At 51.3% G+C, this 21,013-nt stretch overlaps 1 protein-coding gene across 9 annotated transcripts in view; it reads right to left on the bottom strand.

The window, feature by feature from the left end:
• CAMK2G (calcium/calmodulin dependent protein kinase II gamma) overlaps window positions 1–21,013 on the bottom strand; it is a 56,900-nt gene that overhangs the window by 6,690 nt on the left and 29,197 nt on the right. For 3 of the 9 annotated variants that reach the window (XM_045568955.1, XM_045568953.1, XM_045568959.1), the window contains exons 11-17: window positions 20,411–20,494; window positions 20,128–20,170; window positions 15,215–15,258; window positions 4,441–4,509; window positions 3,149–3,193; window positions 1,367–1,415; window positions 26–139 (exon numbers count right to left, since the gene is read on the bottom strand). In XM_045568955.1, coding sequence (XP_045424911.1) covers window positions 26–139; window positions 1,367–1,415; window positions 3,149–3,193; window positions 4,441–4,509; window positions 15,215–15,258; window positions 20,128–20,170; window positions 20,411–20,494 — 448 coding nt within the window. The remainder of the gene's footprint in view (window positions 1–25; window positions 140–1,366; window positions 1,416–3,148; window positions 3,194–4,440; window positions 4,510–15,214; window positions 15,259–20,127; window positions 20,171–20,410; window positions 20,495–21,013) is intronic. The other 6 variants (XM_045568961.1, XM_045568956.1, XM_045568960.1 and 3 more) reach the window with 4 other exon arrangements.

Raw genomic sequence — 21,013 nt, 5'->3', positions numbered from 1 at the left:
CAGAATGTGCCTCCCTCACACTTACTGGCTGAGGAGCAGAGAGAAGGCTGGGGCTGCATGCCTGCAGAGGGGGCTGTTCTGTCCCGGGAGCTCCGTCCTTCAGGCACCAAGCTGCCATTCCCAGTGCGGAGCGGGGCAGCTAGCCAGCCAGGGCAGGGCAGGGCAAGGCAGAGCAGCCAAAACAAACAGAACAAGGCAGGTGAGCGAGCAAGCCGGACAGGACCCGAGCCCGTGGCACTGCAGAGCCGGGGCAAGGTGACGCCTCGGGCTGCTGTGGACACTGGACCACATCCCATGCCGTCGCCTCTGCCAGAGAGGCCTCCCGGCCGAGAGCACCAGGACGGTGCACAGACCTGGATTTGTGGCTTCCAGAAGAGCCTAAGAACAGCCTGTACAAGGACCCCTGCTCCCAGGGAAGATGTTTGAGGGGGCTAGGCCACAAGGCCGAGAGCCCAGCAGTACAGGCACCTCCTATTCTGTGAGCATCGCCAGGGGCAAATTGATCTGACCACACTCCAGCAGCCTGGCAGTGCTATTCTCTACGGCTGTAATCACTTATGCTATTTTTTTTTTTTTTGGTTCCCAAAGGTTTGGTGCCCCTGTACAGCCCCTGGGCATGCTCTCTCAGCTCTGTCCAACGACATTCCTCCATCTTTTCTGACAGCCTGGCCTAAGGTCACTTAATGAAGGCAAAAGGGAGCAATTCCAGGAGGCCAAACCAAAGAGCAGGACAGAGATTCCCAGTGGTCTGGCCTGCCATGCCCTCCACAAGCCCTGGCACTCTGGCCAGCCCCAAGCTTAGGCTGGTGGTCCTCACCAGACCACGAGGACACAGCCACGTGTGGCTTCACAGATGTCAGATTGGTTTTGACTTCATCATTCAGGCCAAGATCTTGGGACTAGATTGACTGCCTCATCCTAGTGGGCCCAGGGCTGTCCCGGTTTTAAAATGGAAAGTTTTTGCATCCTGGGAATCACCTCAGTCCTGGGAAAACCAGAACAATTGGTCACTCTGACACTTGTAGGCTATTTCTGCAGGGACTTGAGATGCCCCTGTTCTGGGATGCCACATCATTACCAGCAACAGGAACCATTTTCTGAGCCCTGGCCCCTGGTGAATCTCTAATTTAGATATTCTAGACTTGGGCTCAAAGAAGAGAAGCCTCTTGCCCAGCCCAGCAACACCAAACAGGGGCCTCATATCTTGGCTGATGGCAAGTAGCTTTTATTGGCCATTTTTATCTCTCCTGGGGGTTTAAGGAGCCACCATGCCCAGTTCTGGGGGCAGACAAGGCAAGTGCCCCACTGGAGCCAAGGTACTTGGGTCACTGCTGGGGTTCTTTCCCCGTGAAGGGCCAGCACTTACCTTTGAGGTCCTCGTCTTCTGTGGTGGTGTTGCAGCTCTCTGTGGAGCCCTGTAGGCCAAAAAGAACATGTTTCTATATGCTCTGGCCCTTGGACACCAGGGGGGCCAAGCAGAACAAAAGCAGAGCATGTGCTCCTACAAGAGATACAAGGAGAGGCCGAGCGCGGTGGCTCACGCCTGTAATCCTAGCACTCTGGGAGGCCGAGGCGGGTGGATCACTCGAGGTCAGGAGTTCAAGACCAGCCTGAGCAAGAGTAAGACTCTCGTCTCTACTAACAATACAAAGAAAATCAGCTAGACAACTAAAAATACATAGAAAAAATTAGCCGGGCATGGTGGCATATGCCTGTAGTCCCAGCTACTCGGGAGGCTGAGGCAGTAGGATCGCTTAAGCCCAGGAGTTTGAGGTTGCTGTGAGCCAGGCTGACGCCATGGCACTCTAGCCCGGGCAACAGAGCGAGACTCTGTCTCAAAAAAAAAAAAAAAAAAAAACAGAGGTGCATGGAGGAATCACAGACGTCCTACTTGCACCCTTGCTACCTGACTCTTAGAAAACTCTGCACCCCACACCCCCTCCCTGGGCTTCCCCAACCCAGTAACAGGCACCATCCACCCAGTTACTCAGTAAAACCTGGAGTCATCCTTGATTCTTCTCTTTCTCCCTTTCCCTTATATCCTGACCACCTGATCTAAAATAAAACCTCTCAGTTCTGCCTCCAAAATAAATCCCCTATTTTACTTCTTCTCTTCAAATGCTCGGCTACAACCTGAGTCCAAGCCACTAGCACCTTGCACCTGAACTACCACAGCAGCTTCCTGGTCCCCCCACTTCCTCGCTTGCCTCCTCCCTAGAGTTCTTGGCCCAGGACAGGGGAAGAGTGACCTTTTAAATTGTAAATTGGATTCTATTACTCCCTGCTAAGAACCCCAATAGCTTCCCCTTGCTGGTGGAGAAAACACACACACCTAGAAGGGCCTTGGTAGCAGGCCCTGCCGCTTCTCCGGATCCTCACACTCCCACCACTCTCCTCCTTGCTCGCTTGGCCTGATTGCTGTGCCTGCAGTTCCTTCTGCCTAGGGCACCTGCCTGGGGTACCCCCTGACCTGGAGTCAGGGGCCAGGCCCTTTCCTGACCACTTAATTAAAGGCCCTGTTCACCCTCTCTCTTTACTTTGTGCCATTTTCTTCAGAGCACTTATCATGGTCGGATTTGATCTTATTTAATTACTGGTTTGCTCTCTGCCCCTTCCCCCCACCCCGTGGACAGGGAATTTGTCTTGTCACCTCTGTAGGGTAGGACCAGATGGTGCTTGGGCTCAATAAATATTTACTAATGTTAGTGAAAATACAGAGGGCATGCAGGCGGGAGGCAATGGAGAAAGCTCTAGGGTCTGATAATCCTCTTGCCTGTTTTTTTAGCTAATGTTTACCCTTATTTAAACATCACAATTCATGGAAGATTCTATTATTATTCTCCCTAATTTGCAGATAAGAAAACTGAGGTGCAGAGTGGTCAAGTGACTTGACAGGTGGCAACAAACCAGGATTCAAGCCAGGTCTATGTGTCTGCAAGAGCCCAGCCCCGAATCACTCGGGTATAAGGCCCTTCCTTGGAATGGAACAGCTGACGGGCACACACTGCCCCCAGCCCGGCCTCTGCAAACACCTCGGCCTCGGGGTACAGCCTAGGCTGCCACCTGTAGGACCTGTAGACCCCCGTGACCCAGCCCACCGGTCTCCTACTGACCTGGAACGCAGGAGACAGGCTCAGGAGCCACTCACCTTGATCCCATCTGTAGCGTTGTGCACCACGGTGGTTTGTGGCTCCTATGAGAGAAAATGAAAATTACCCTCCTGACTTGGGGACAGACCTACAGCTCTTCCCTAAGGGACCCCACCCCCAGCCCGGTACCTCGACAGACCCTGTGATGACCACTGAGGCTTGCCCACCGGCCATCCCCACTAGACAAAATATCCTGGCTCAATTTGGGTCCCAGACAGCTGGAGAGCCCTGAATTTAGGCAGGAGCACTGCCGGTGAGAAGGAGAGGCCTGGCACTTAACAAAAGCAGCTGCCCAGGAGGCCGGGAGGACAAGGGCCTCTGTCTCTGATTCCTGCTGGTACTGAGAGTTCTTTCCACATGGGGGTCCCACGGGCGAGTACACTGGAGGAGCTGTGGGACTGAAGGCATGGGCTGAGCCCTGCCCACAGTGTTCATCAAGGGGTGCACGGAAGGCAGGAGCACAGGGGAGTAGAAGGATAAGGTCTCCCAGAAAGACCCAGGAGGCCCCCTCAGCAAGCTGAGTCCAGGGAGCTGCCTGCTTCACCCACCCTCTGCCTTCCCCCAAATTCCTGGCCCTACAGCCCCGCATCAGGCAGCACAAGGGTCTGCAGGAAGGAGGGGAGTAGCAGGCACAGTCGCCCCTCCTCCTCTCCCAGTCACAGCCCTGCTCACTCTCCAGTTAGCCCCCGCTAGCAGAGGGAGCTCTGAGAGCACACAGTGCGCCTCAGAAGAGCCCAGAGAGAACTCAACAGCACAGGGCTCTCCAGGAGCCCAGAGACCTCAGCACCATCCAGAGGTGGGGACGCAGCCCTCCTTCCCGTTTGCTGGCTTTGCAGAGGAGAGGCTGGGGCAGGTTTTACAAGGAGGCCTCCAAGAACTGATGTACAGGTTCCAAGAAAGCTCCTACCCTCTCCTTCTATAAGCAACTCACCTTCCCGGCCCCCAGAGTAGACCCACTGCGGGTCCCAGGCTGGGGCTGGGAGGTTTAGCTGAGAGCTAAAGGGGGTAACTGAGAGCTAAAGGGGGTAACTGAGAGCTAAAGGGGGTAACTCTTCCCCCCAACAGCACAGTGAGAGGAAGCAGGAGCAGCAGTTCTGCCATGCAGGACGAGGGCAGCCAAGCGGGACAATGACGGGAAAGGGGCCTAAGGGGCAGCACACAGAGCAGCCTACTCTGCAGCGATCAAGAAAGGAACAAGGCTGCGGTGGCCTGGGAGGGAGGGCAAGAGGAAGAGGGAAGGAGCAGGGGGCAGCCAGGGGCAGAGGCGGAGAAGCTGTAGTCAGGGAGGTACCATGGCCGTCTGCAAGGGCGCAGGCTCTTGGGCTGGGCTTACGAGACTGTTTTTGTTGTTGCTCTGTGGCTGAGACAAGAAAACAGATGGTTTAGTTCCTCCAGAGTCACCAAAGCTGCTCAGGTTCAACTCCCAGACCTCCCTTGCCCCCCGGCCTGGCCCGGAGGAGCGAGGCCCGAGGCGGCCTCCGTAACTCTACGCAGATGGGAGCAATGGCTGGAGAGATGGTCAGAGGAAGGGAGTGTCTGGAGCGGCCCAGAGACATAGCTCCAGAGGCATCCTCAAGGTGGGAGCAGCCCAAAGACTTGTTTTAAAGCATCTCTCCAGAAATCTCTGCTTGTGCCAGGTGCCATGTCACTGCACAGCCATTCCTGACCCAGAGAAATTCAAGATCTTCTTCCCACTTTACAGGGGGAAAGGAGGGTGGTTTATAAGAAAGCAGAATGAAACTGAGAAACTCTGGGTCCCCTATCTGTGGGACCTCCTGCTGCCCTTTCAACTCGGCACCTGCGTTTCCTTCCCCTTATGACACCAGCTCAAAGCCTGACCCGAAAAGAAGAGGAAGGAGAAGAGAAAGAATAGCTGGCCTAGGAGTTGGTGTCCAGAAAGGACAGGGGTGAAAGTCGACTTTGGATAAGAATGCATCCACTGACCCCGAGGAACAGACACAGGGCTGTGCTCTTTACTCTTCTGCCTGATAAAGCTTGAACTTGATCAGCTGCAAGTGAGGACAGAGCTCCAAGAACCCAACCCCTAGGACAGAATAGGACACCCACAGTCCAACATTTCTAGCAGCAACAGGACCACCAGGGGTATCTCCTTGCCTTTCAAAACTTTACGCTGAGTGGCACAGCCAGGGAGGGGCGGGAGGAGGCTGGTAGGAAGGACGGAGGCCCATGTTCGGGACACGAGCCTATCGATGCCATGCTCTCTGCCTCTACGATTCCCTAACCAGTGCACTTGGTCTCACTGGGAGTCCCAGTGGAGTTGGAGGCCACTGAAGAGTGTGGCCTGAGGCCTCCAAGTTCTTCAACAGGCAGTGAGACAAATACGTGGCTACTGACTCTGTTCAGGGTGCACATGAGGACACATTGACAGGACACTTCTCTCCTAGGACACACACGAATAGCATCCTGTCCATTTTACGTGCCTGGAGGCCTCCTGGACCAGACCTGAAGCCATCCACCCCCAGCTTGCTGTCATTGGCTGACATCCCTGGACCCAGGGCCAGACATGGAACTGTGAGCCAGGCACCAAGTGCTGCAAGACCCCACTGGGCTCTGCAGGCTGGAGAAGAAGGATCCCAGGAGTAGTCAGGCCACAGGCCTGAACTCACATGAGCTCTGCTCTATCCTGCTCCTCCCAGGAAGGAGCAGAGTCCTCCTACCTCAGCGGCCAATGCTGAGCACCTATTTGGGGCTGATTGCAGAAGGGTGCCCTGCCTGCAAAGCCCAGCTGAGACCAAGACCCTCATAGAGGGCAAGGATTCCAGGGTGCCCATAAAACCTGCCTTAGCTGCAGAGGGCTGGGATGTCACCACCTCTGGCTTTAATGGATGGTTTCATAACAACTCAGGCTGCTGGGTTCTCCTTGGTGCCCTATGCACCATGAGAAAGATGATGAGCTCACTGTAGTCCTTCAGCTGTCTCCCTCCCCGACAAGGGCTGGGTGGGCAGGATGAAACTGCGGGCACAGCTAGACGACAGGACTTGCACAGGGGAAAAGTCAGGAGAGTGAGGCTCAGAGCTAGGAGCCTACAACCAGTTCCTCTCTCTGCCCACCGCACAGTTGGCCTCTGGCTGCCAGTCTGCAGGAAGCAGCTGCTCATGCCTGGTGAGCAGGGCCTCTCCTCCTGAGCGGCGTGAGTGAGGGTCTCTTCCTGTGCTTGCCACTAGCCCCAGTCCCTGCCAGCTTCACTTCCTGCTCTGGGCTGCTGGGGGCTGTCCAACCTCCACAGCAGCAGGTGCCACACCACACCCTCCAATGCCCACTTTTCAGGCCACTGGGTGACCTTGGGCAACAGCCCCCGCCTGGCAGGACCGGCCACACCTGCCCACACAGCACAGACATGCAGTGAGGATGAGTGAAGCACACGCACATGGCAGAATGGGTTTGCGTGGCTGCAGGCGGGCGCAGGCAGCATGGAGTGGGCGGATGGGTGGGCAGGCAAGGCTCACCATCAGGTGCACGCTGGAACTCGACTTCCTTTTCTGGACACACCACAGCAAGAGGGAGAGAGAAGGGGAAAGAGGAGGTAAGAAGAGAAGCACAGAGACGCTGCAGGTTAGTGCACCAGCGCCGGGCTCTGCATCACGGGGAGAAAAGAGCAGAAGGAGGAGACTCGGAGTCCAGCACCGGGAGGTTAAAATAGCACGTGGACAGACAGGCACTCACACCCCTCCAGACCCCCGCAGAGGAAGAGCTCCTTTGCTGTCAGCTTCCCAGACACAGACTTAGTATATACTGAGATGTCTTAGCCTTGCCCAGAGACAGCTTCTTAAGGTTAGGTCGCAAGTCTATGAGGGTAAGTAATGTTTTGCTGCAAATGAACAGGTTTGGATTCATAAGGCTAACTCACCTATCAGGTTATTTATTTTCTCTCTTTATGAGGCCTATCTGAAATTTGAGTGAGCAGCTACCAGGTATAGAGCAAAAGCTGCTACAGGCTGTCTTCAGCTTTAATAACATTTGACTTCTGAACCTAGACTTCGCTGTACCCCTAAACTGCTTTTCAGATATAGATGTTGAGTGTTCATTAAATTTTTAAATAACTGTTAAATTTTGGCTTCCCCTGCTTTGTCAGCATGGCCATGCTTGTTTAAAAGATGTGAACATTTTATTGCATTTTGCAATGAGTGGGAAATGGAAACACAGGAGAGCCAGTGATCAAAATTGCAGTGACACAAGGACGCAGAGATGTAAGCCACAGAGAATGTTGAATGCCATGATTCCTTGGTCTTAACTAGATGCTCACGACTTTATGTTCAGATGTGAAACATGAGCATCAAAATAAAGACCACACAGAACATTGAGAATATATCTCAGAAGACTGTGCCTAAAAGGTGAAGAGTAATTATGAATTTTACAATTAGCTCACTGGGAGACAGACAGCCCCTTGGAATACGTCCATCTGTTGTTTGACTTTTACACATTCATTTAACACCCAACAAACACTTATGGAGGGCAGTTTTAGGCAAGTAAACACATCTGATAAATTGCTCCTGCTCTCAATGGGCTGACATTCTACTTTAGAAGACATTTTCAGGAATGTACTATAATCAAAAGGAGGCTACATATATTTAAAAGAATGGTCTACAATTTAGAATTAGATCTAAAGAAAAAGACAAACCTAATTAGGCCTCTTTTGCATTAGCCTTTAGAATATGCCCAAATATGAGATTTTACTTCCAAAATTATTCCTCAAAAGGGAGTTCCCTTACATTCATATATATAGATAGATAAGTATGTTATGTATGTATGTATCTCTCTCTCTCTATATATATATATATCTGTCTCTCTATGTATATTAATATATATCTCCTTATCCCTTTACCCAACTAGAGTGTTAATACTTTGAGGGAAGGTTCGTATCTTATATATCTTTGTAATCTCCACAGTTCCTAGCAAAATGCTTTACAGTTAGCATATGATCAACAAAAGTTTGCCGAGTTGAACTGGGTTTGCTGGCTCTGGTTTTTCCCAGGCTAAAGCAGAGCGAGGTTTCAAACCCGCACTGAATCACAGCAGTGAGAACTCTCTCCCGGCACCCACTCACCAGGCCCAGTCTTTGTTCCGGTGATTTTCAAGGGCTTGTCAAAAGTCATCGCAGGCCACTTTTACCTGCATCTTGCCTTAAAACAGAAGACTTTCAACTCAATGGGGAGTAAGTTCCTAACGTTCTCCTAGCTGGCTCTCTTTCTCCTAAACTGTCTCACATGTGAACCTGAGATCACTCTTTTCCATTCAAAGGTGGTTTCTCAGGTTAGTGAACATCTTTCAGTGTCTCTCTCCGTTCTTTCAGGGCTTTGCCCTCCCCCATGCACAGCTGGACTCCACCGCAGCCAGCACGCTGCAGCACTGTCTAAATGCCAGATCACTGTTAAAAAATATATCTCACTTTTATTTAAAAATTATCTATTTATTTAAAATTTTAGACCAGAAAAGTATTCAAGCCTCCTTTGCATACTTAATTCAAATACACAAATATTCAAACAGTATGTACTGAAATATCTATAACCTCTTTTTGTTCTTGCTTGCTTTCTCTTTTTTAAACATTAAACTTCTGCTAGTCCCATTCCAGCCTGGGAGGAGCGGAAGGCATGAGCTGTCCTAGACTAGGGGCTTCTTGGGACCTGAGAGTTTGTGGCACCTTCAGTCTTGTCCTCACAAGTGACTCTTGCTCTGCCACAGCCCGAGGTCACCAGCATCTACCTTCAAAGAAACCTAAACAGAAGCTGAAATCCCCAAATTCAAGAGCATAAGATAGATTAGCTGCTTAAACCAGCGCTAGTATTTTCAGCATCTTGCAGAAAGCTTTTGAACAGTGAGAAAGAAACCTCCCCATGGACACCTAACCAGTAGGAACTGGGGAAGGGGGAGTTAGGAAGGGAAGACGAGCTCTAAAAGTTCAAGACCTTCCGAGCAACTTCGCAGGCCTCCCTCACAGCACAGATCATCACCTCAACTGTCAAGGAAGCCTAGAAAGGCTGCACTCCACGTATTTTGCTCTATCCTCCCCTTCTCGTTTCTCTGCCCTTTGATGCAACCATGCATGCATATGTGTATATGACCATGTTATATTCATGTTCCTGACTATAAAGGACTTGAGCCACATCACAAGCAATTTGGAAAACAGAGAAGAGGGAAAAAAATCACTCATACTCCCATCACTCTTCCAATCTTTTTAAAAAATGCAATTTAAAAATATCATTATAAGCTATATACAAATTTATGCCTTACTTTTAAAATAGTATTTTGATTTTTATTCTAACAGTAATGCATGATCTAGGTGGAAAATGTAGAATACAGAAAAATGTATAAAAAAATAAAAGTTTCCCAAATTCCCATCACCCAGTGAAGTTACTATTAACACTTCAGTGGGCTTTCTTCCAGTTCTTTTTCTACCCACATATTATAATAAGTATCTATAAACATGTTTTTTAAAACCAAATTTAGATGACAGTATGTGTCCTCCTTTATTATCCCACTTTTTCACTTAATATAAAATATTCCCCGCTATATTTTTCACTTAATATAAAACATGTCTGTCACTGTAGTCATGAAAATTAACAACTTTGTAATGGTCTATCAAATGGATTTCCCATAATTATTCAGTCATTTCCTCATTGGCTTTTGAGACCGTTTCCAATATTTTTACAGTTATAAATAATGTCATGGTAAACATCTTTCTGCTTTCAGCTTTTCCCTGTCTTGAATTATTTCTTTTTTTTTTTTTTTTGGAGGCAGAGTCCCGCTCTGTCACTCTGGCTAGAGTGCCGTGGTATCAGCCTAGCTCACAGCAACCTCAAACTCCTGGGCTCAAGCGATCCTTCTGCCTCAGCCTCCCAAGTAGCTGGGACTACTGGCATGTGCCACCATGCCCGGCTAATTTTTTCTATATATTTTTAGTTGTCTAGCTAATTTCTTTTTTTTTTTTTATTTTTTAGTAGAGACAGGGTCTCGCTCTCGCTCAGGCTGGTTTTGAACTCCTGAGCTCAAATGATCCGCCCACCTCGGCCTCCCAGAGTGCTAGGATTATAGGCGTGAGCCACCGCGCCTGGCCTTGAATTATTTCTTTAGGAAAAATTCCTAGAAGTAGAATTATAGGGTAAAAAAGGTAGAAATATTTTTATGGTTTTGGACACACGGGCTGTTTTAGAAAGGACCATTCTGGTTTTCACAGCTCTCACTACCTAAAGTGTCCAAAAATGGGACCTTGTTTCCACCTGCATTTCTCTGATACTAGTGAGCCCAGAAATTTTTACACATTTGTTATCCAGTTCTACTTTCTTGCCTTCAGATTATAAATTCATCTTCTTTGATCATCTATCTACTGGGTTTTGGTGGGGGTGGTAGGGAGATTCTTATTTGTTAGAGAAACTCTTTGAATAAAAATAATATTAACTCCTCCCATCACAACTGCTGTGAATATTTTCCCCGGCCCATCTGTTGTTGGACTTTTAATTTTCATTGGTCATTCCCTTCTGAAGCACCTGCATCTTGGCCTCTGGTCCTACCATGAAATTGAAACTCTTTTCTCAAAAGAGCATAGCATAAAACTCATTTACGAGCACATACCAGGGACAGACACCTAACTCGGAGCAGGGCTAGTTCCCCACACAGCCTCACTGAATGCAATTTATTTAACAATTCTGTCTGCCTAGCTCTCACCCCCAGCGTTGCTGTAGACACTGCTGCACACCTCTGTTCTTCCCTCCCCCCATTTTGTTCTTTCTCCACTTCCTTTGCTGACTCCTCTTTCTCAAGCCCCTTCTTTTTTTTTTTTTTGGAGATAAGGTCTCGCTCTGTCACCCTGGGCAGAGTACAGTGGTGTCATCATAGCTCACAGTAACCTCCAACTCCCAGGCTCAAGTGATCCTCCTGCCTCAGCTTCCTGAGTAGCTGGGACTACAGGTGCACGCCACCATACCCGGTTAATTTTTTTCTATTTTTTTTGGTAGAGGGGGGTCTCGGTCTTGCTGGTCTTAAACTCCTGAGTTCAAGCGATCCTCCCACCTCGGGCTCCCAGAGTGCTAGGATTACAGGCGTGAGCTATCGCACCTGGCCTCAAGCCCCTTCTTAAAAGAACCCAGAGGCCGGGTGCGGTGGCTCACGCCTGTAATCCTAGCACTCTGGGAGGCCGAGGCAGGTGGATAGCTTGAGGTCAGGAGTTGGAGACCAGCCTGAGCAAGAGCGAGACCCTGTCTCTACTAAAAATAGAAACAAATTATCTGGCCAACTAAAATTATATACAGAAAAAATTAGCTGGGTGTGGTGGCGCATACCTGTAGTCCTAACTATGCAGGAGGCTGAGGCAGTAGGATCGCTTGAGCCAAGGAGTTTGAGGTTGCTGTGAGCTAGGCTGACGCCACGGCACTCACTCTAGCCCGGGCAACAGAGCGAGACTGTCTCAAAAAAAAAAAAAAAAAGAACCCAGAAATTTTGCCTTTACCATACTCTTAAACCTCATGTGCTTCGGATTCATGTGGGAGAAGGAAAGTGTTATTAAAATTCTCAGATTCTGCCTCCTCCCCAAGGCCTCCGGAATGTGAACTCCAAGCTGGGCCCTGGAATGTGTATATTTTTAGCTAGCTCCTCGGGCTAATCTTATATGACTGTACCTGACATTCATCTTGGGGACTGGTGTCTGGAAAGTTCTGCCAGAAACCTGTTCCATAATGGCTTCTTTATCCATCCCCTCCCTCCACCTCAGCAGTTACTGCTTTATTTCAGGTCCTGCTTTATGCAATTGCTCTTCCCTTCAGCCATGCAGAAGCTACTGAAGCTCCCTCAATCACCAGACTGCTTCAATCTCGTGTATCTTCACATCCCCTCTGCGTGGAACACCCTTCCCCTCCCCTCTCCTTAACCTGGCAAAATCCAACTAGTCAGTGCTCCAAGCCCAGTTCCTGGGCCACCTCCTTCAGGAGGATTTCCTGTCGTGGTTCGGATGCTCATCTCTGTGGCCCCGGCACCTGCCCTGTGCTCCCCTGCCCCGTGGACCTTACCAGACTGCACCAGAACCGGTGGCTGCCCTGTCTCTCTTCCCCTGTAAACACTTTAAAAGGTGGATCACGTCACTGCCTTCCCAGCTCCTGGGCCACAGAAGGCATCTAATAAATGTTGGCTGACAGAGTACACTCGTGTGTGATTCGCTCATGTGAGTCCCAAGTCTACACATCTGTCGCTGGCTTCTTCCCCGGGCTACACTTGGTGTTTCCTGGGGCCTGTTATAACATCTCCACCCAGATACCCCACCTGTCCCTCAATCTCAGTGTGGTCAAAACAAAACTCTTCCTACCTAAATGGGCATTTCCTTCACAACTTACTCCCATTTCTAGTAGAGGTACCACCAATTCATCCAACATTCAAGGCTAGAAACCTTGACATTATCTCTGATGGATCCTTTTTAAATCCCCCATATGCAGTGTGAGATTCCTTTGAGATTGTGAGACTCTTGCCTCTAATCAGAGCTGGTATTTCCAGCATCATGGGGACAGCTGGACCAGTCTCCTACAGGCCACACCTATTCTGCTCAGTGGGTTCCTGTGCTATCCTGCTGCTTAAGTATTTTGACTACTACCCTTTTCTGCAATATTTCTAATCACCTTTTCTTCTCCACCCTACCCCCAGATTACAACAAATACTAGTTGATACCTCTGTGTCTGGTTTGTCCCCTCTTCCATTTGCCCTTATACCCTCAGTCACATCTCTCTTATTGCTGTCATCACAGCACCCCTGTTCAGTGACCTGTGGTATTTCCTGTGGTCTAACACAGAAACATCCAATTCTACCCCACCAGACTGATCCATCCTTTTTTTTTTTTTTTTTGAGACATGGTCTTGCATCGTCACCCAGGCTAGAGTGCTGTGGTGTTAGCCTAGCTCACAGCAACCTCAAACTCCTGGGCTCAAGTGATCCTCCTGCTTCAGCCTCCCGAGTAGCTCGGACTACAGGTGCACTCCACCACGTCCAGCTAATTTTTCTTTTTTTGTAGAGACACGGTCTTGCTCTTGCTCAGGCTGGTCTCGAACTCCTGACCTCAAGTGATCCTCCTACCTCAGCCTCCCAAAGTGCTAGGATTATAAGCATGAGCCACCATGCCCAGCCCCCAGCCCCCAGCCCTATTTTTGACATCCTTCTACCACACACCCTCTGATCCCATTGGGCAGAGAACATCAACATGTATAAGAGAACCCATAAAAATGTTTTGTTTTTAAGTTACAGAATACATTCTCATTTTTCAAAAACACACAGTACAAAGTAAAAAAGGAATAGTTTGCCTCCCTGCCCTGCTCCTCACCTCCAATTCCACACTTAGAGGCAATCACTGACTTGGTTCTAATTTCCCTGTATCCCTTCAGCTTTCCCCAGTAAGCTTTTACCTATAACTCCCAGGACTGAATCATACTATGTAGGGTCTAGCACCAGTGCTTAGTTGATTCCAGGTGCATCTATTTTCCTCTTCCAAAGGTGAGCTGAAAACCACACCGCCTATTGTATCTCTTTTGTGTGCCCCTTAGAACTGAGTGTGGGCAGGGCACAGTGGGTCATGACTGTAATCCCAGCGCTTTTGGAGGGCAAGGCAGGAGAATTGCTTGCGGCCAAGAGTTCAAGACCAGCCTGGGCAACACAGTGAAACCCTCACCTCTAAAAAAATTTTTTAAATTAGCCAGGCGTGGTGGTGCATGCCTGTAGTCCCAGCCACTTGGGAGAATCACTTGAGCCCAGGAGGCCAAGGTTACAGTGAGCCATGATTGCACCACTGCACTCCAACCTGGGCGACAAAGGGACATCCTGACTTAAAAGAACAAAACAAAACAAAAATAAAAACTGAGGGGAGTGCTGGACCTCTGATAGGTACTTATTAAATACTCTGTAAAGATTGATTGATTTTAGCATTTTCCCCAGGGAGAAATATCCCAAATCTCTCTCCAGCTAAACCTGCCACCTTTTCCTAACTTGGTTCTGCCCATCTAGCTCAGGCCCAGAGCTGGGGGTCTGCGTGGCCGCCCCAGCTCCATGTCACAAGGTTTGCGTGGAGCCCAAGCTCCCCTCCAGGAGACAGAAGGACACAAAAGCAGGCATGCAGAGAAGGAGGGAAAGAGGAAGGGATGGGGGGGAAGGGAACGGGACACATGTCTATATCTCAGCTGTGGACACAAGATCCTGGCAAAAGACCCAACTTAAACTTCTGTTGGAGATTTGAAAGTTTGGATAGTTTCATGGTTTGAAATTCTGTATGGGTCAAGATAGCATGAACCCCTATTCAATGCCCCCACCCCAAGACCCTTTCTGCCTCCACAGCACCTGCAGAACACCTTGGCCTTGTGGGTACCCCCAGCCACCTCTCCTCTACCTCAGCCAAGCAGCCGCTCCCAGCAAGGGCTTCCTGCTGGTCCCTGTGGGGGCCCTGGCCCCTCCTCTTGCCCCAGCCCCACAGGAAAAGCTCCCTCACCAAACAGGAATGAGCCACAACATAGCACGTCCTTTCCCTTTTTCTGGAGGAGCCTGTTCCCCAAGAGAACTTAAGACATTTTCAGCCGGTGGCATGTGACTGGGTTCTGGACGTGGTGTAGGGAAGAGGCAAAAGAACACAAGGAGAGTAGCTTCGGGTTCCACGCCCTGTGCTCTGCCTAAGTCACTCAGGCAAACCTTGCTTTCAATTGATTAAAAGGGTTTGTCCTTTAAAAAGAAAAAGGAAAAACAACAACAAAAAAGATGAACCAAATGGCCTACAAAACCCAGAGAGTCACGCTCTGGAGACGAGGCATGTGTGCCCAAGTCAGGTTCACGATTCGGATCTCGTAACCTGCAATTTGGATCATGTCCCCCGAGTCCTTCCCATCCAGCCAGGGTCAGGAGCAACACCCCTCCCTCTGCCCTCTCAGGCCAGTGGAACCTGCTGTTCTGAGCACAAAGCCCTCCGGTTTAAAGCAGACCAGCAAGGATTAGGAGGGTTCCCGGGGAAGGGGGACAAGGTGGCAAGAATTCCCACAGTGACTGCTGGGGGAGAGAGCCCAGTCTCCGGTCAGGGAGCTAGAGCAACACCTACCTTGACACCGCCGTCGGACTTCTTGTTCAATAGGCTTTTGGCAGCTGTGAAAACAAAGAGGAAAATCACGTCTCCTGCATTGGACCCTCTCCCAACTCAAGTCTGACAGCCGGATCCACAAGAGACTGCAGTGTCTGACAAGGGGGCCAGGGGTCTCCCAAAGCCTCTGGAGGAGGCCCTTCCAAGTAGCCCCTCAGCAAGAAGGGCATCTCCAGCGGCGTCAGAGTCCTCTGGGTGGCACCCCAGGATCTCCTCTGCCATGGGAGAGGGCTCAGCGGAAATGGACACACTGCGCTTAGGAGGAGAAACCGCGTTGAGTACTGGAGCTGCCTGGGGCACAGGGAGCTCTGCCTCCGACAGCTTCCGCCCAGGCCTGGAAGCAGAGCGCCAAGGCGAAAGGGTTAGGGCTCGGCTCCCAGGTGCCATGGACGTTCTCTGGATGGCCAAACTGGAAGAATGCAAGACATCTCCTGAGTGTTCTCAAGAAACAGAGTGTCACAGTTCACAAAGAAGACCAGACGCGAGGACAGACACAGACACAGGAACCAGGACCACCTACAGGAGGGTTTTGCCAGGGGGTTGAAGCCTTCACTGGGCAGGTCCTGACCGGGTTTACTGGGTGGGTCCTAGCTGCCACCCTTTCCCCAGAGTCCACTCTCTGGACCCATGAGCAGGAAGGACTGGGCGGAATAATCAGCTGTCAGACAGATTCTAGCCAGACATGGGGTGACGCTCAAGGCTGATGAGCTCTTGAGAGGCTGGGGGGCGGGGGAGAAGGTTAAAAAAAAAAGGCATGGGGTGACGCTCAAGGCTGATGAGCTCTTGAGAGGCTGGGGGGCGGGGGGGAAGGTAAAAAAAAAAAAAAAGGCTGATGAGCTCTGTGCCAGAAGGCTGGTGACACTGGCTGGCCACAAAAGCCACAGGAAGGCAGCAGACAGTGGGTGGGAGAATCTGTGAGGCACAGGGAGATGGAATCAGCCCAACTGTCTGATCTACCTCAGCTGTCCTGCGTTTGCATCTTGGTTCCACCATTTGCTAGCTGTGTGACCTTGGGTAAGTTACTTAACCTCTCTGAGCCTCAATTTCTTTATAAAAGGGGATAAAACAGGGCCTAGGTCACAGAGCAGTGGTGGGGAGCCAATGGGATCATGCATGAAAACCGCTTAGCAGAGTACTTGGTAAGTGTTCTTGGCATATAACAAGTACTCAGTAAGTGTTAACCATTGTCACTATTACTGCTACCCTCCTGCCCTTCAGGTGGGCATTCCTACCCAAGCTGTGTCCCATCTCTCTCCAGTGAGAACAGGGGTCCTTCCATCACAAGAATTCTGGTTTTTTTTTCTTTTTCCTCAAATCATGAGTGCTCAGGATGTCACAAGAATTCTGACTCTAAAAAATGGCCTTTAGTCCTATCTCCAGTCATGCTGGATTTGAAAATGATTTTTTTAATGTGTTTACTGCTATGCCTGACCACATACTGTCTAAGTGCGTTACAGATAGCAGCCAGTTCTGAACTCTGGTTGCCCATTAGAATCACCTGGGGAGCTTAAAAAATGCTCATACCTATCCTGTCACCTAGGGATTCTGATTTTGTCTGAGCGGGACGCCGACATCAGGATTTTTATGAGATCCCAGGTAACTGGTTGTCCTGTACAGGAAGGGTTGAGAGCCTCTGACACGGTGATCTTAAGCATCGCCAGCTTATTTATCATCCCCATGGGAGAGATGAGGAAACTGAGGCTGGAAGAGCTGATGTGACTTGCTCAGGGTGTGGCAGGGCTAGGATCCAAACCCAGGGACGGCTGACTCCGAGGCTTCTGCACTCTAGAGCCTTTCAGACCTGGAGGTCTGCAAATGCCAGACTTCATAATTTTGAGGGGTGTGGCTTCTCTGTGGGGTCTTAAACAGCGCTGCAGAAGTCTAGTCCTAGCACTGGGCAGCTCCGGGCCACGCCCAGGGCTAGCTCTGGGGGGCCAGGTCAGCTGCAGCCCGCCCAGGCAGGTCAGGCTCTCGGTCTGGAGGACAGGCTCCCGCTGCCCAGCTCCACGTCCCCAGGCTATTGCCTCCTGAGAGTTGGCAAGCGCCCAGCATGCACGGCTGGTTAGGGGGCTCCGTAACACCAATGCGCTCGCAGATGCCAAGTTAGGTGGTCCGTCCGGCATGCCCATCTCAGCCCGCAAGCATGGGACTCGCCTCCCTGGTGAGTGGGCCTGGCATGCTGGCCCTCCTGGTGGGGTGGCAGGGAGCCGAGGCAGGCGGTCGGGGAGGACTCATGCCACGTACCTTGCCCGGCCAGGCCGGCGGCGCTCGTGGCGGGCGAGGCGGGGGCGGAGCTCTGCCTGCCAACTGAGGGGATACAGTCTCTCAGTGCACAGAGCTGCCGCAAAGCCACGGGGGCCCGTCAGCAGCGAGCATGCCCCAGCGCGAGGCGCAGGAACCCGCTGGCCGCCCACACGCAGCGGGGCCCAGGCGGCGTGGCCAAGCCAGCCGAGCCGGGGAGCGGAGGCGCCGGGGGCAGGCCGATGAGGCAGGTGCAGCCAGCCCTGCAGCAGTCTGGGGGCCTGAGGAGGCTGGGCTTGGCCAGGGCGGAGGGAATCCCACGTCTCCGCTTCACGGAGATGGCGTCAGTGCCCGTCCCACGACCTCGGGTCCACGCGTAAAAGCCTGACTTGGTGAGAGGCCGGTGGTCTTTCTGAGGTAGCCCAGCCCTAGCTTCAGGCTGTGAGGAAACTGCGCCTCAACTTCCACCTTCCCTCCCTGGCCCTAAATGAGCCCATCGCCAGAGAGCCTGGCGCACAGAGCTGCCCCGTCCTCTCGGCACGTTCCACACGGCGGGGAGACTGGCATTCGGGGCGGGGGGGCCATGGCCCTCGTGCGGCCACCGATGGGCCCAGCTCCTCAGAGACACAGGTCCCTTTCTTTAGGCGGTAGCCAGGAGAGGCAGCTTTTCTCAGCCTGTATTTAACAGTGTGCTGAGGGTGAAACGAGCCCCCAGAAGGAAAACAAAGGCTGCTGGCACAATACGTTCTAGAAGCCCTGATTTTACTATTAGCCAAGCTGCTGGAATCCAGGGCTCGACAACCAGACTAGCTCATGCCTGAGGGAACACATAGCTGCCCTTCCTTCTTAATTACATCTGTAGATGCCGCTTTCTGCATAAGTTTCCGGAGACAGGCTCTGTCCTCACCTGTCCCAGAGTCAGGGCAGAAGAGGCCATCCTGGAGTGCTTGCAGCATTTTTTTTTTTTTTTGTCTCCTCTGACCCAGGGCAAAGTGAGCTCAAAGGCCAGTAAAGGCCTGGGTAATAAGGACAGGAGGCTCTTTAGGGATGAATAGAAGTTCTCTGTCCTGATAGAGAGCCCGATTTCCTGAAACCACAACAGCGATTTCCTGAAATGGAGGGGGAGGCTGATGCAGATGAGGGGGAGGTTGAGGCCATGGGACAGGGTGTTTGCTACTGACTGGCCAGGCTAAAAGAAGCATAGCCTGCCTCTGCATGTCTCTGCCTCAGAGAGGACCGAGGACAGATCACCACTCCAGGGGCAGCACAGAAATGCTCCTGAGTGTCCTCTAGAAAGGTCTTAAACCCAGAAAGTAGAAGCTGCAAGTAATTAAAGGACAAGAAGCGTGGTGTGGGACTACAATTCTGTCTCTGTTGGTGGTGGCCAACTGTGCTTTCCTGTTCCCATCTGTGACAACTGAATCCAGAACCACAATCTTCCCCTTGTGGGTACCCACAACCAGAGAGTGAGCCCCAAACTAGGGTCATAGGGGATGGGCCTGAGGTTGGGGCACTCTGCGGCTCACTACCCAGCCCTGGCGTTGTGAAGATCGGGGGCTCTGAGGCTGGACCTCGTGAAGCCCCAGGCCTGCCTGCCTGGAGCATCCTCCCAGCCAAGGCCCTGGGTTACCTGGAAGCAGCACAGGCCAGTCCCAGGACTCAAGCTCAGGGGAGCAACCTCTGCCCAGCAGTGGCTGCCTACCCTGCACGGTGGCTGGCGCTCCTGCACAACCCCCCTTCCATGGCGGTGCAGAGGGACAGCAAGGGAGGGAGCCTTGTTATGAGGGTGGGAAAGGTGTTCTTGAATCAAAACAGCAAGGCTAGGGGTTAGAGGGAGGGAAGACCAGGGGAAACGCAAGCCAGGAAGAGGCCTCTGTCTTCAGTTAGGTCTTGACATTACTCTTTTCCTCACAGAAAAGCCACGGCGCTTCCCCACTGAAGGCAAACAATGATGGGGCTGGGGTGAGGGTGGGGACGAGGGCGGGCAGTGGAGTGTCTTGCATGTTAAAAAGAAATGTCAAGTGTGATTTACAAATTGCTGGTCCCAGCTCTCCCAATTCCTTATGCAAATTGAAGCAAGTTCCTTTCCCTCTCTCCTGCTGGTCTGTATTTTTTCACTTTTTACTGCTAGTATCACAGAGAATATTTTAAGCACAATTTGCTGTCAAAGGTTTAAACAACTGGAATAATTTCTATTAGTCATCTCCACTTGGACACAGTAAAGTAAGAGATCATCCCAGCTGGCAGACTAATGGTGGTGACTGAGAAGATGCACTATATTCCGTCTCTCCTTCCCCCCAGCACATTCTCCAATACCTAGGTTGCCTAAAATCTTAAAGTGCTGAGCATCATCAGAGAATGAAATAAGAATCCACAGGGACAAGGTACATGGGAGGCTGGGCAGGCTTGGGAGGTTCTAGGGAACAGAATTCATAAATGTGAGCCCAAGCAAAACCCCCCAGAATCTCAGTAACGGGACTCAGCAGCAGCCCCTCAAAATAGGATTCCTCATTCATCCTGGTTAAGGTGTTGCCCAACCCACCTGCCACCCCAAGCACTGCACAGGCTGGCAGTGCCCTGTTCCTCACCCACTCACCTCGGCGGAATTAAAGTGCACAGCTGGGAAAACATACCTGAAAAGTTCCTGGAGACAAGCATGGTGGTAAGGATGGCACCCTGGGGAAAGAGGAAGGTCCTGTGAATTCATCCGGCTCCAGGAAATGGTAGCCCGGTTCTCAGGCAAAGGCAGCTTGTGGCTAGAACCTGAAGACATCAGGTCTCGGGGGGCCTCCCCAACATGTATAACTTCATAGCTCAGCTCCGGGCAGGAGGGAGCTTCCTTCTGTGATGGGGCAGGAGCCATGCTGTCACAAGGCATGATTCCTAGCAGGCTGGCAGCCCAGAGCCAAGACTCACCTTCAGTTTTCTCCGGGCGTTGAACTTGCGCAAACACTCCACAGTCTCCTGACGATGCATCATGGATGCCACCGTGGACCGTTGCTGGAAGCCAAACAGACAGGCCTGTGAGCCCCCAGCCCAGATCCTCTGCCCCCCACCATAGTCCCAGCACCAATAGCCATGCCCAGGACAGGGTCATGCACTCGGCCACCCCAGAGTTTCTCTGAAGATAAAATGAGGTCACAGATGTGAAAATACTCTTAAAATGAAAGTACTACCCCAAGCGCACAATCTGAACACGACAACACCACTGAAAACCACTGATGCTGGACGAAGGTGCTCAGGGAGCACTGACCTTCCTCAGGAAATGGAGAGTGTAGGACAGGAGGGCATATCCTATGTGTTGTCACTCCCAGTCTGGTACTTCTGACCACCCACTATGTCCCAGATTCTCAGCAGGGCAAGAACTGGCAGGGTGCCTGCCCTCTACAGAGTGCTCCTTCCTCCCACGAGCCCCTCTCAACACATCCCCGGTGAGGTCCTGAATGAAGCTGTAACCCCAGACGCTAAGGGTCTTTACCTTGAAGCATCAATTCTTTTCACCATTTTGAATGGAAATTT

Source organism: Lemur catta, chromosome 14 (assembly GCF_020740605.2).
Source record: "Lemur catta isolate mLemCat1 chromosome 14, mLemCat1.pri, whole genome shotgun sequence".
NCBI classification, from domain to species: Eukaryota; Metazoa; Chordata; class Mammalia; order Primates; family Lemuridae; genus Lemur; species Lemur catta.
The sequence above is the reverse complement of the archived record's forward strand: the minus strand, read 5'-3'. Positions and strand labels throughout refer to the sequence as shown.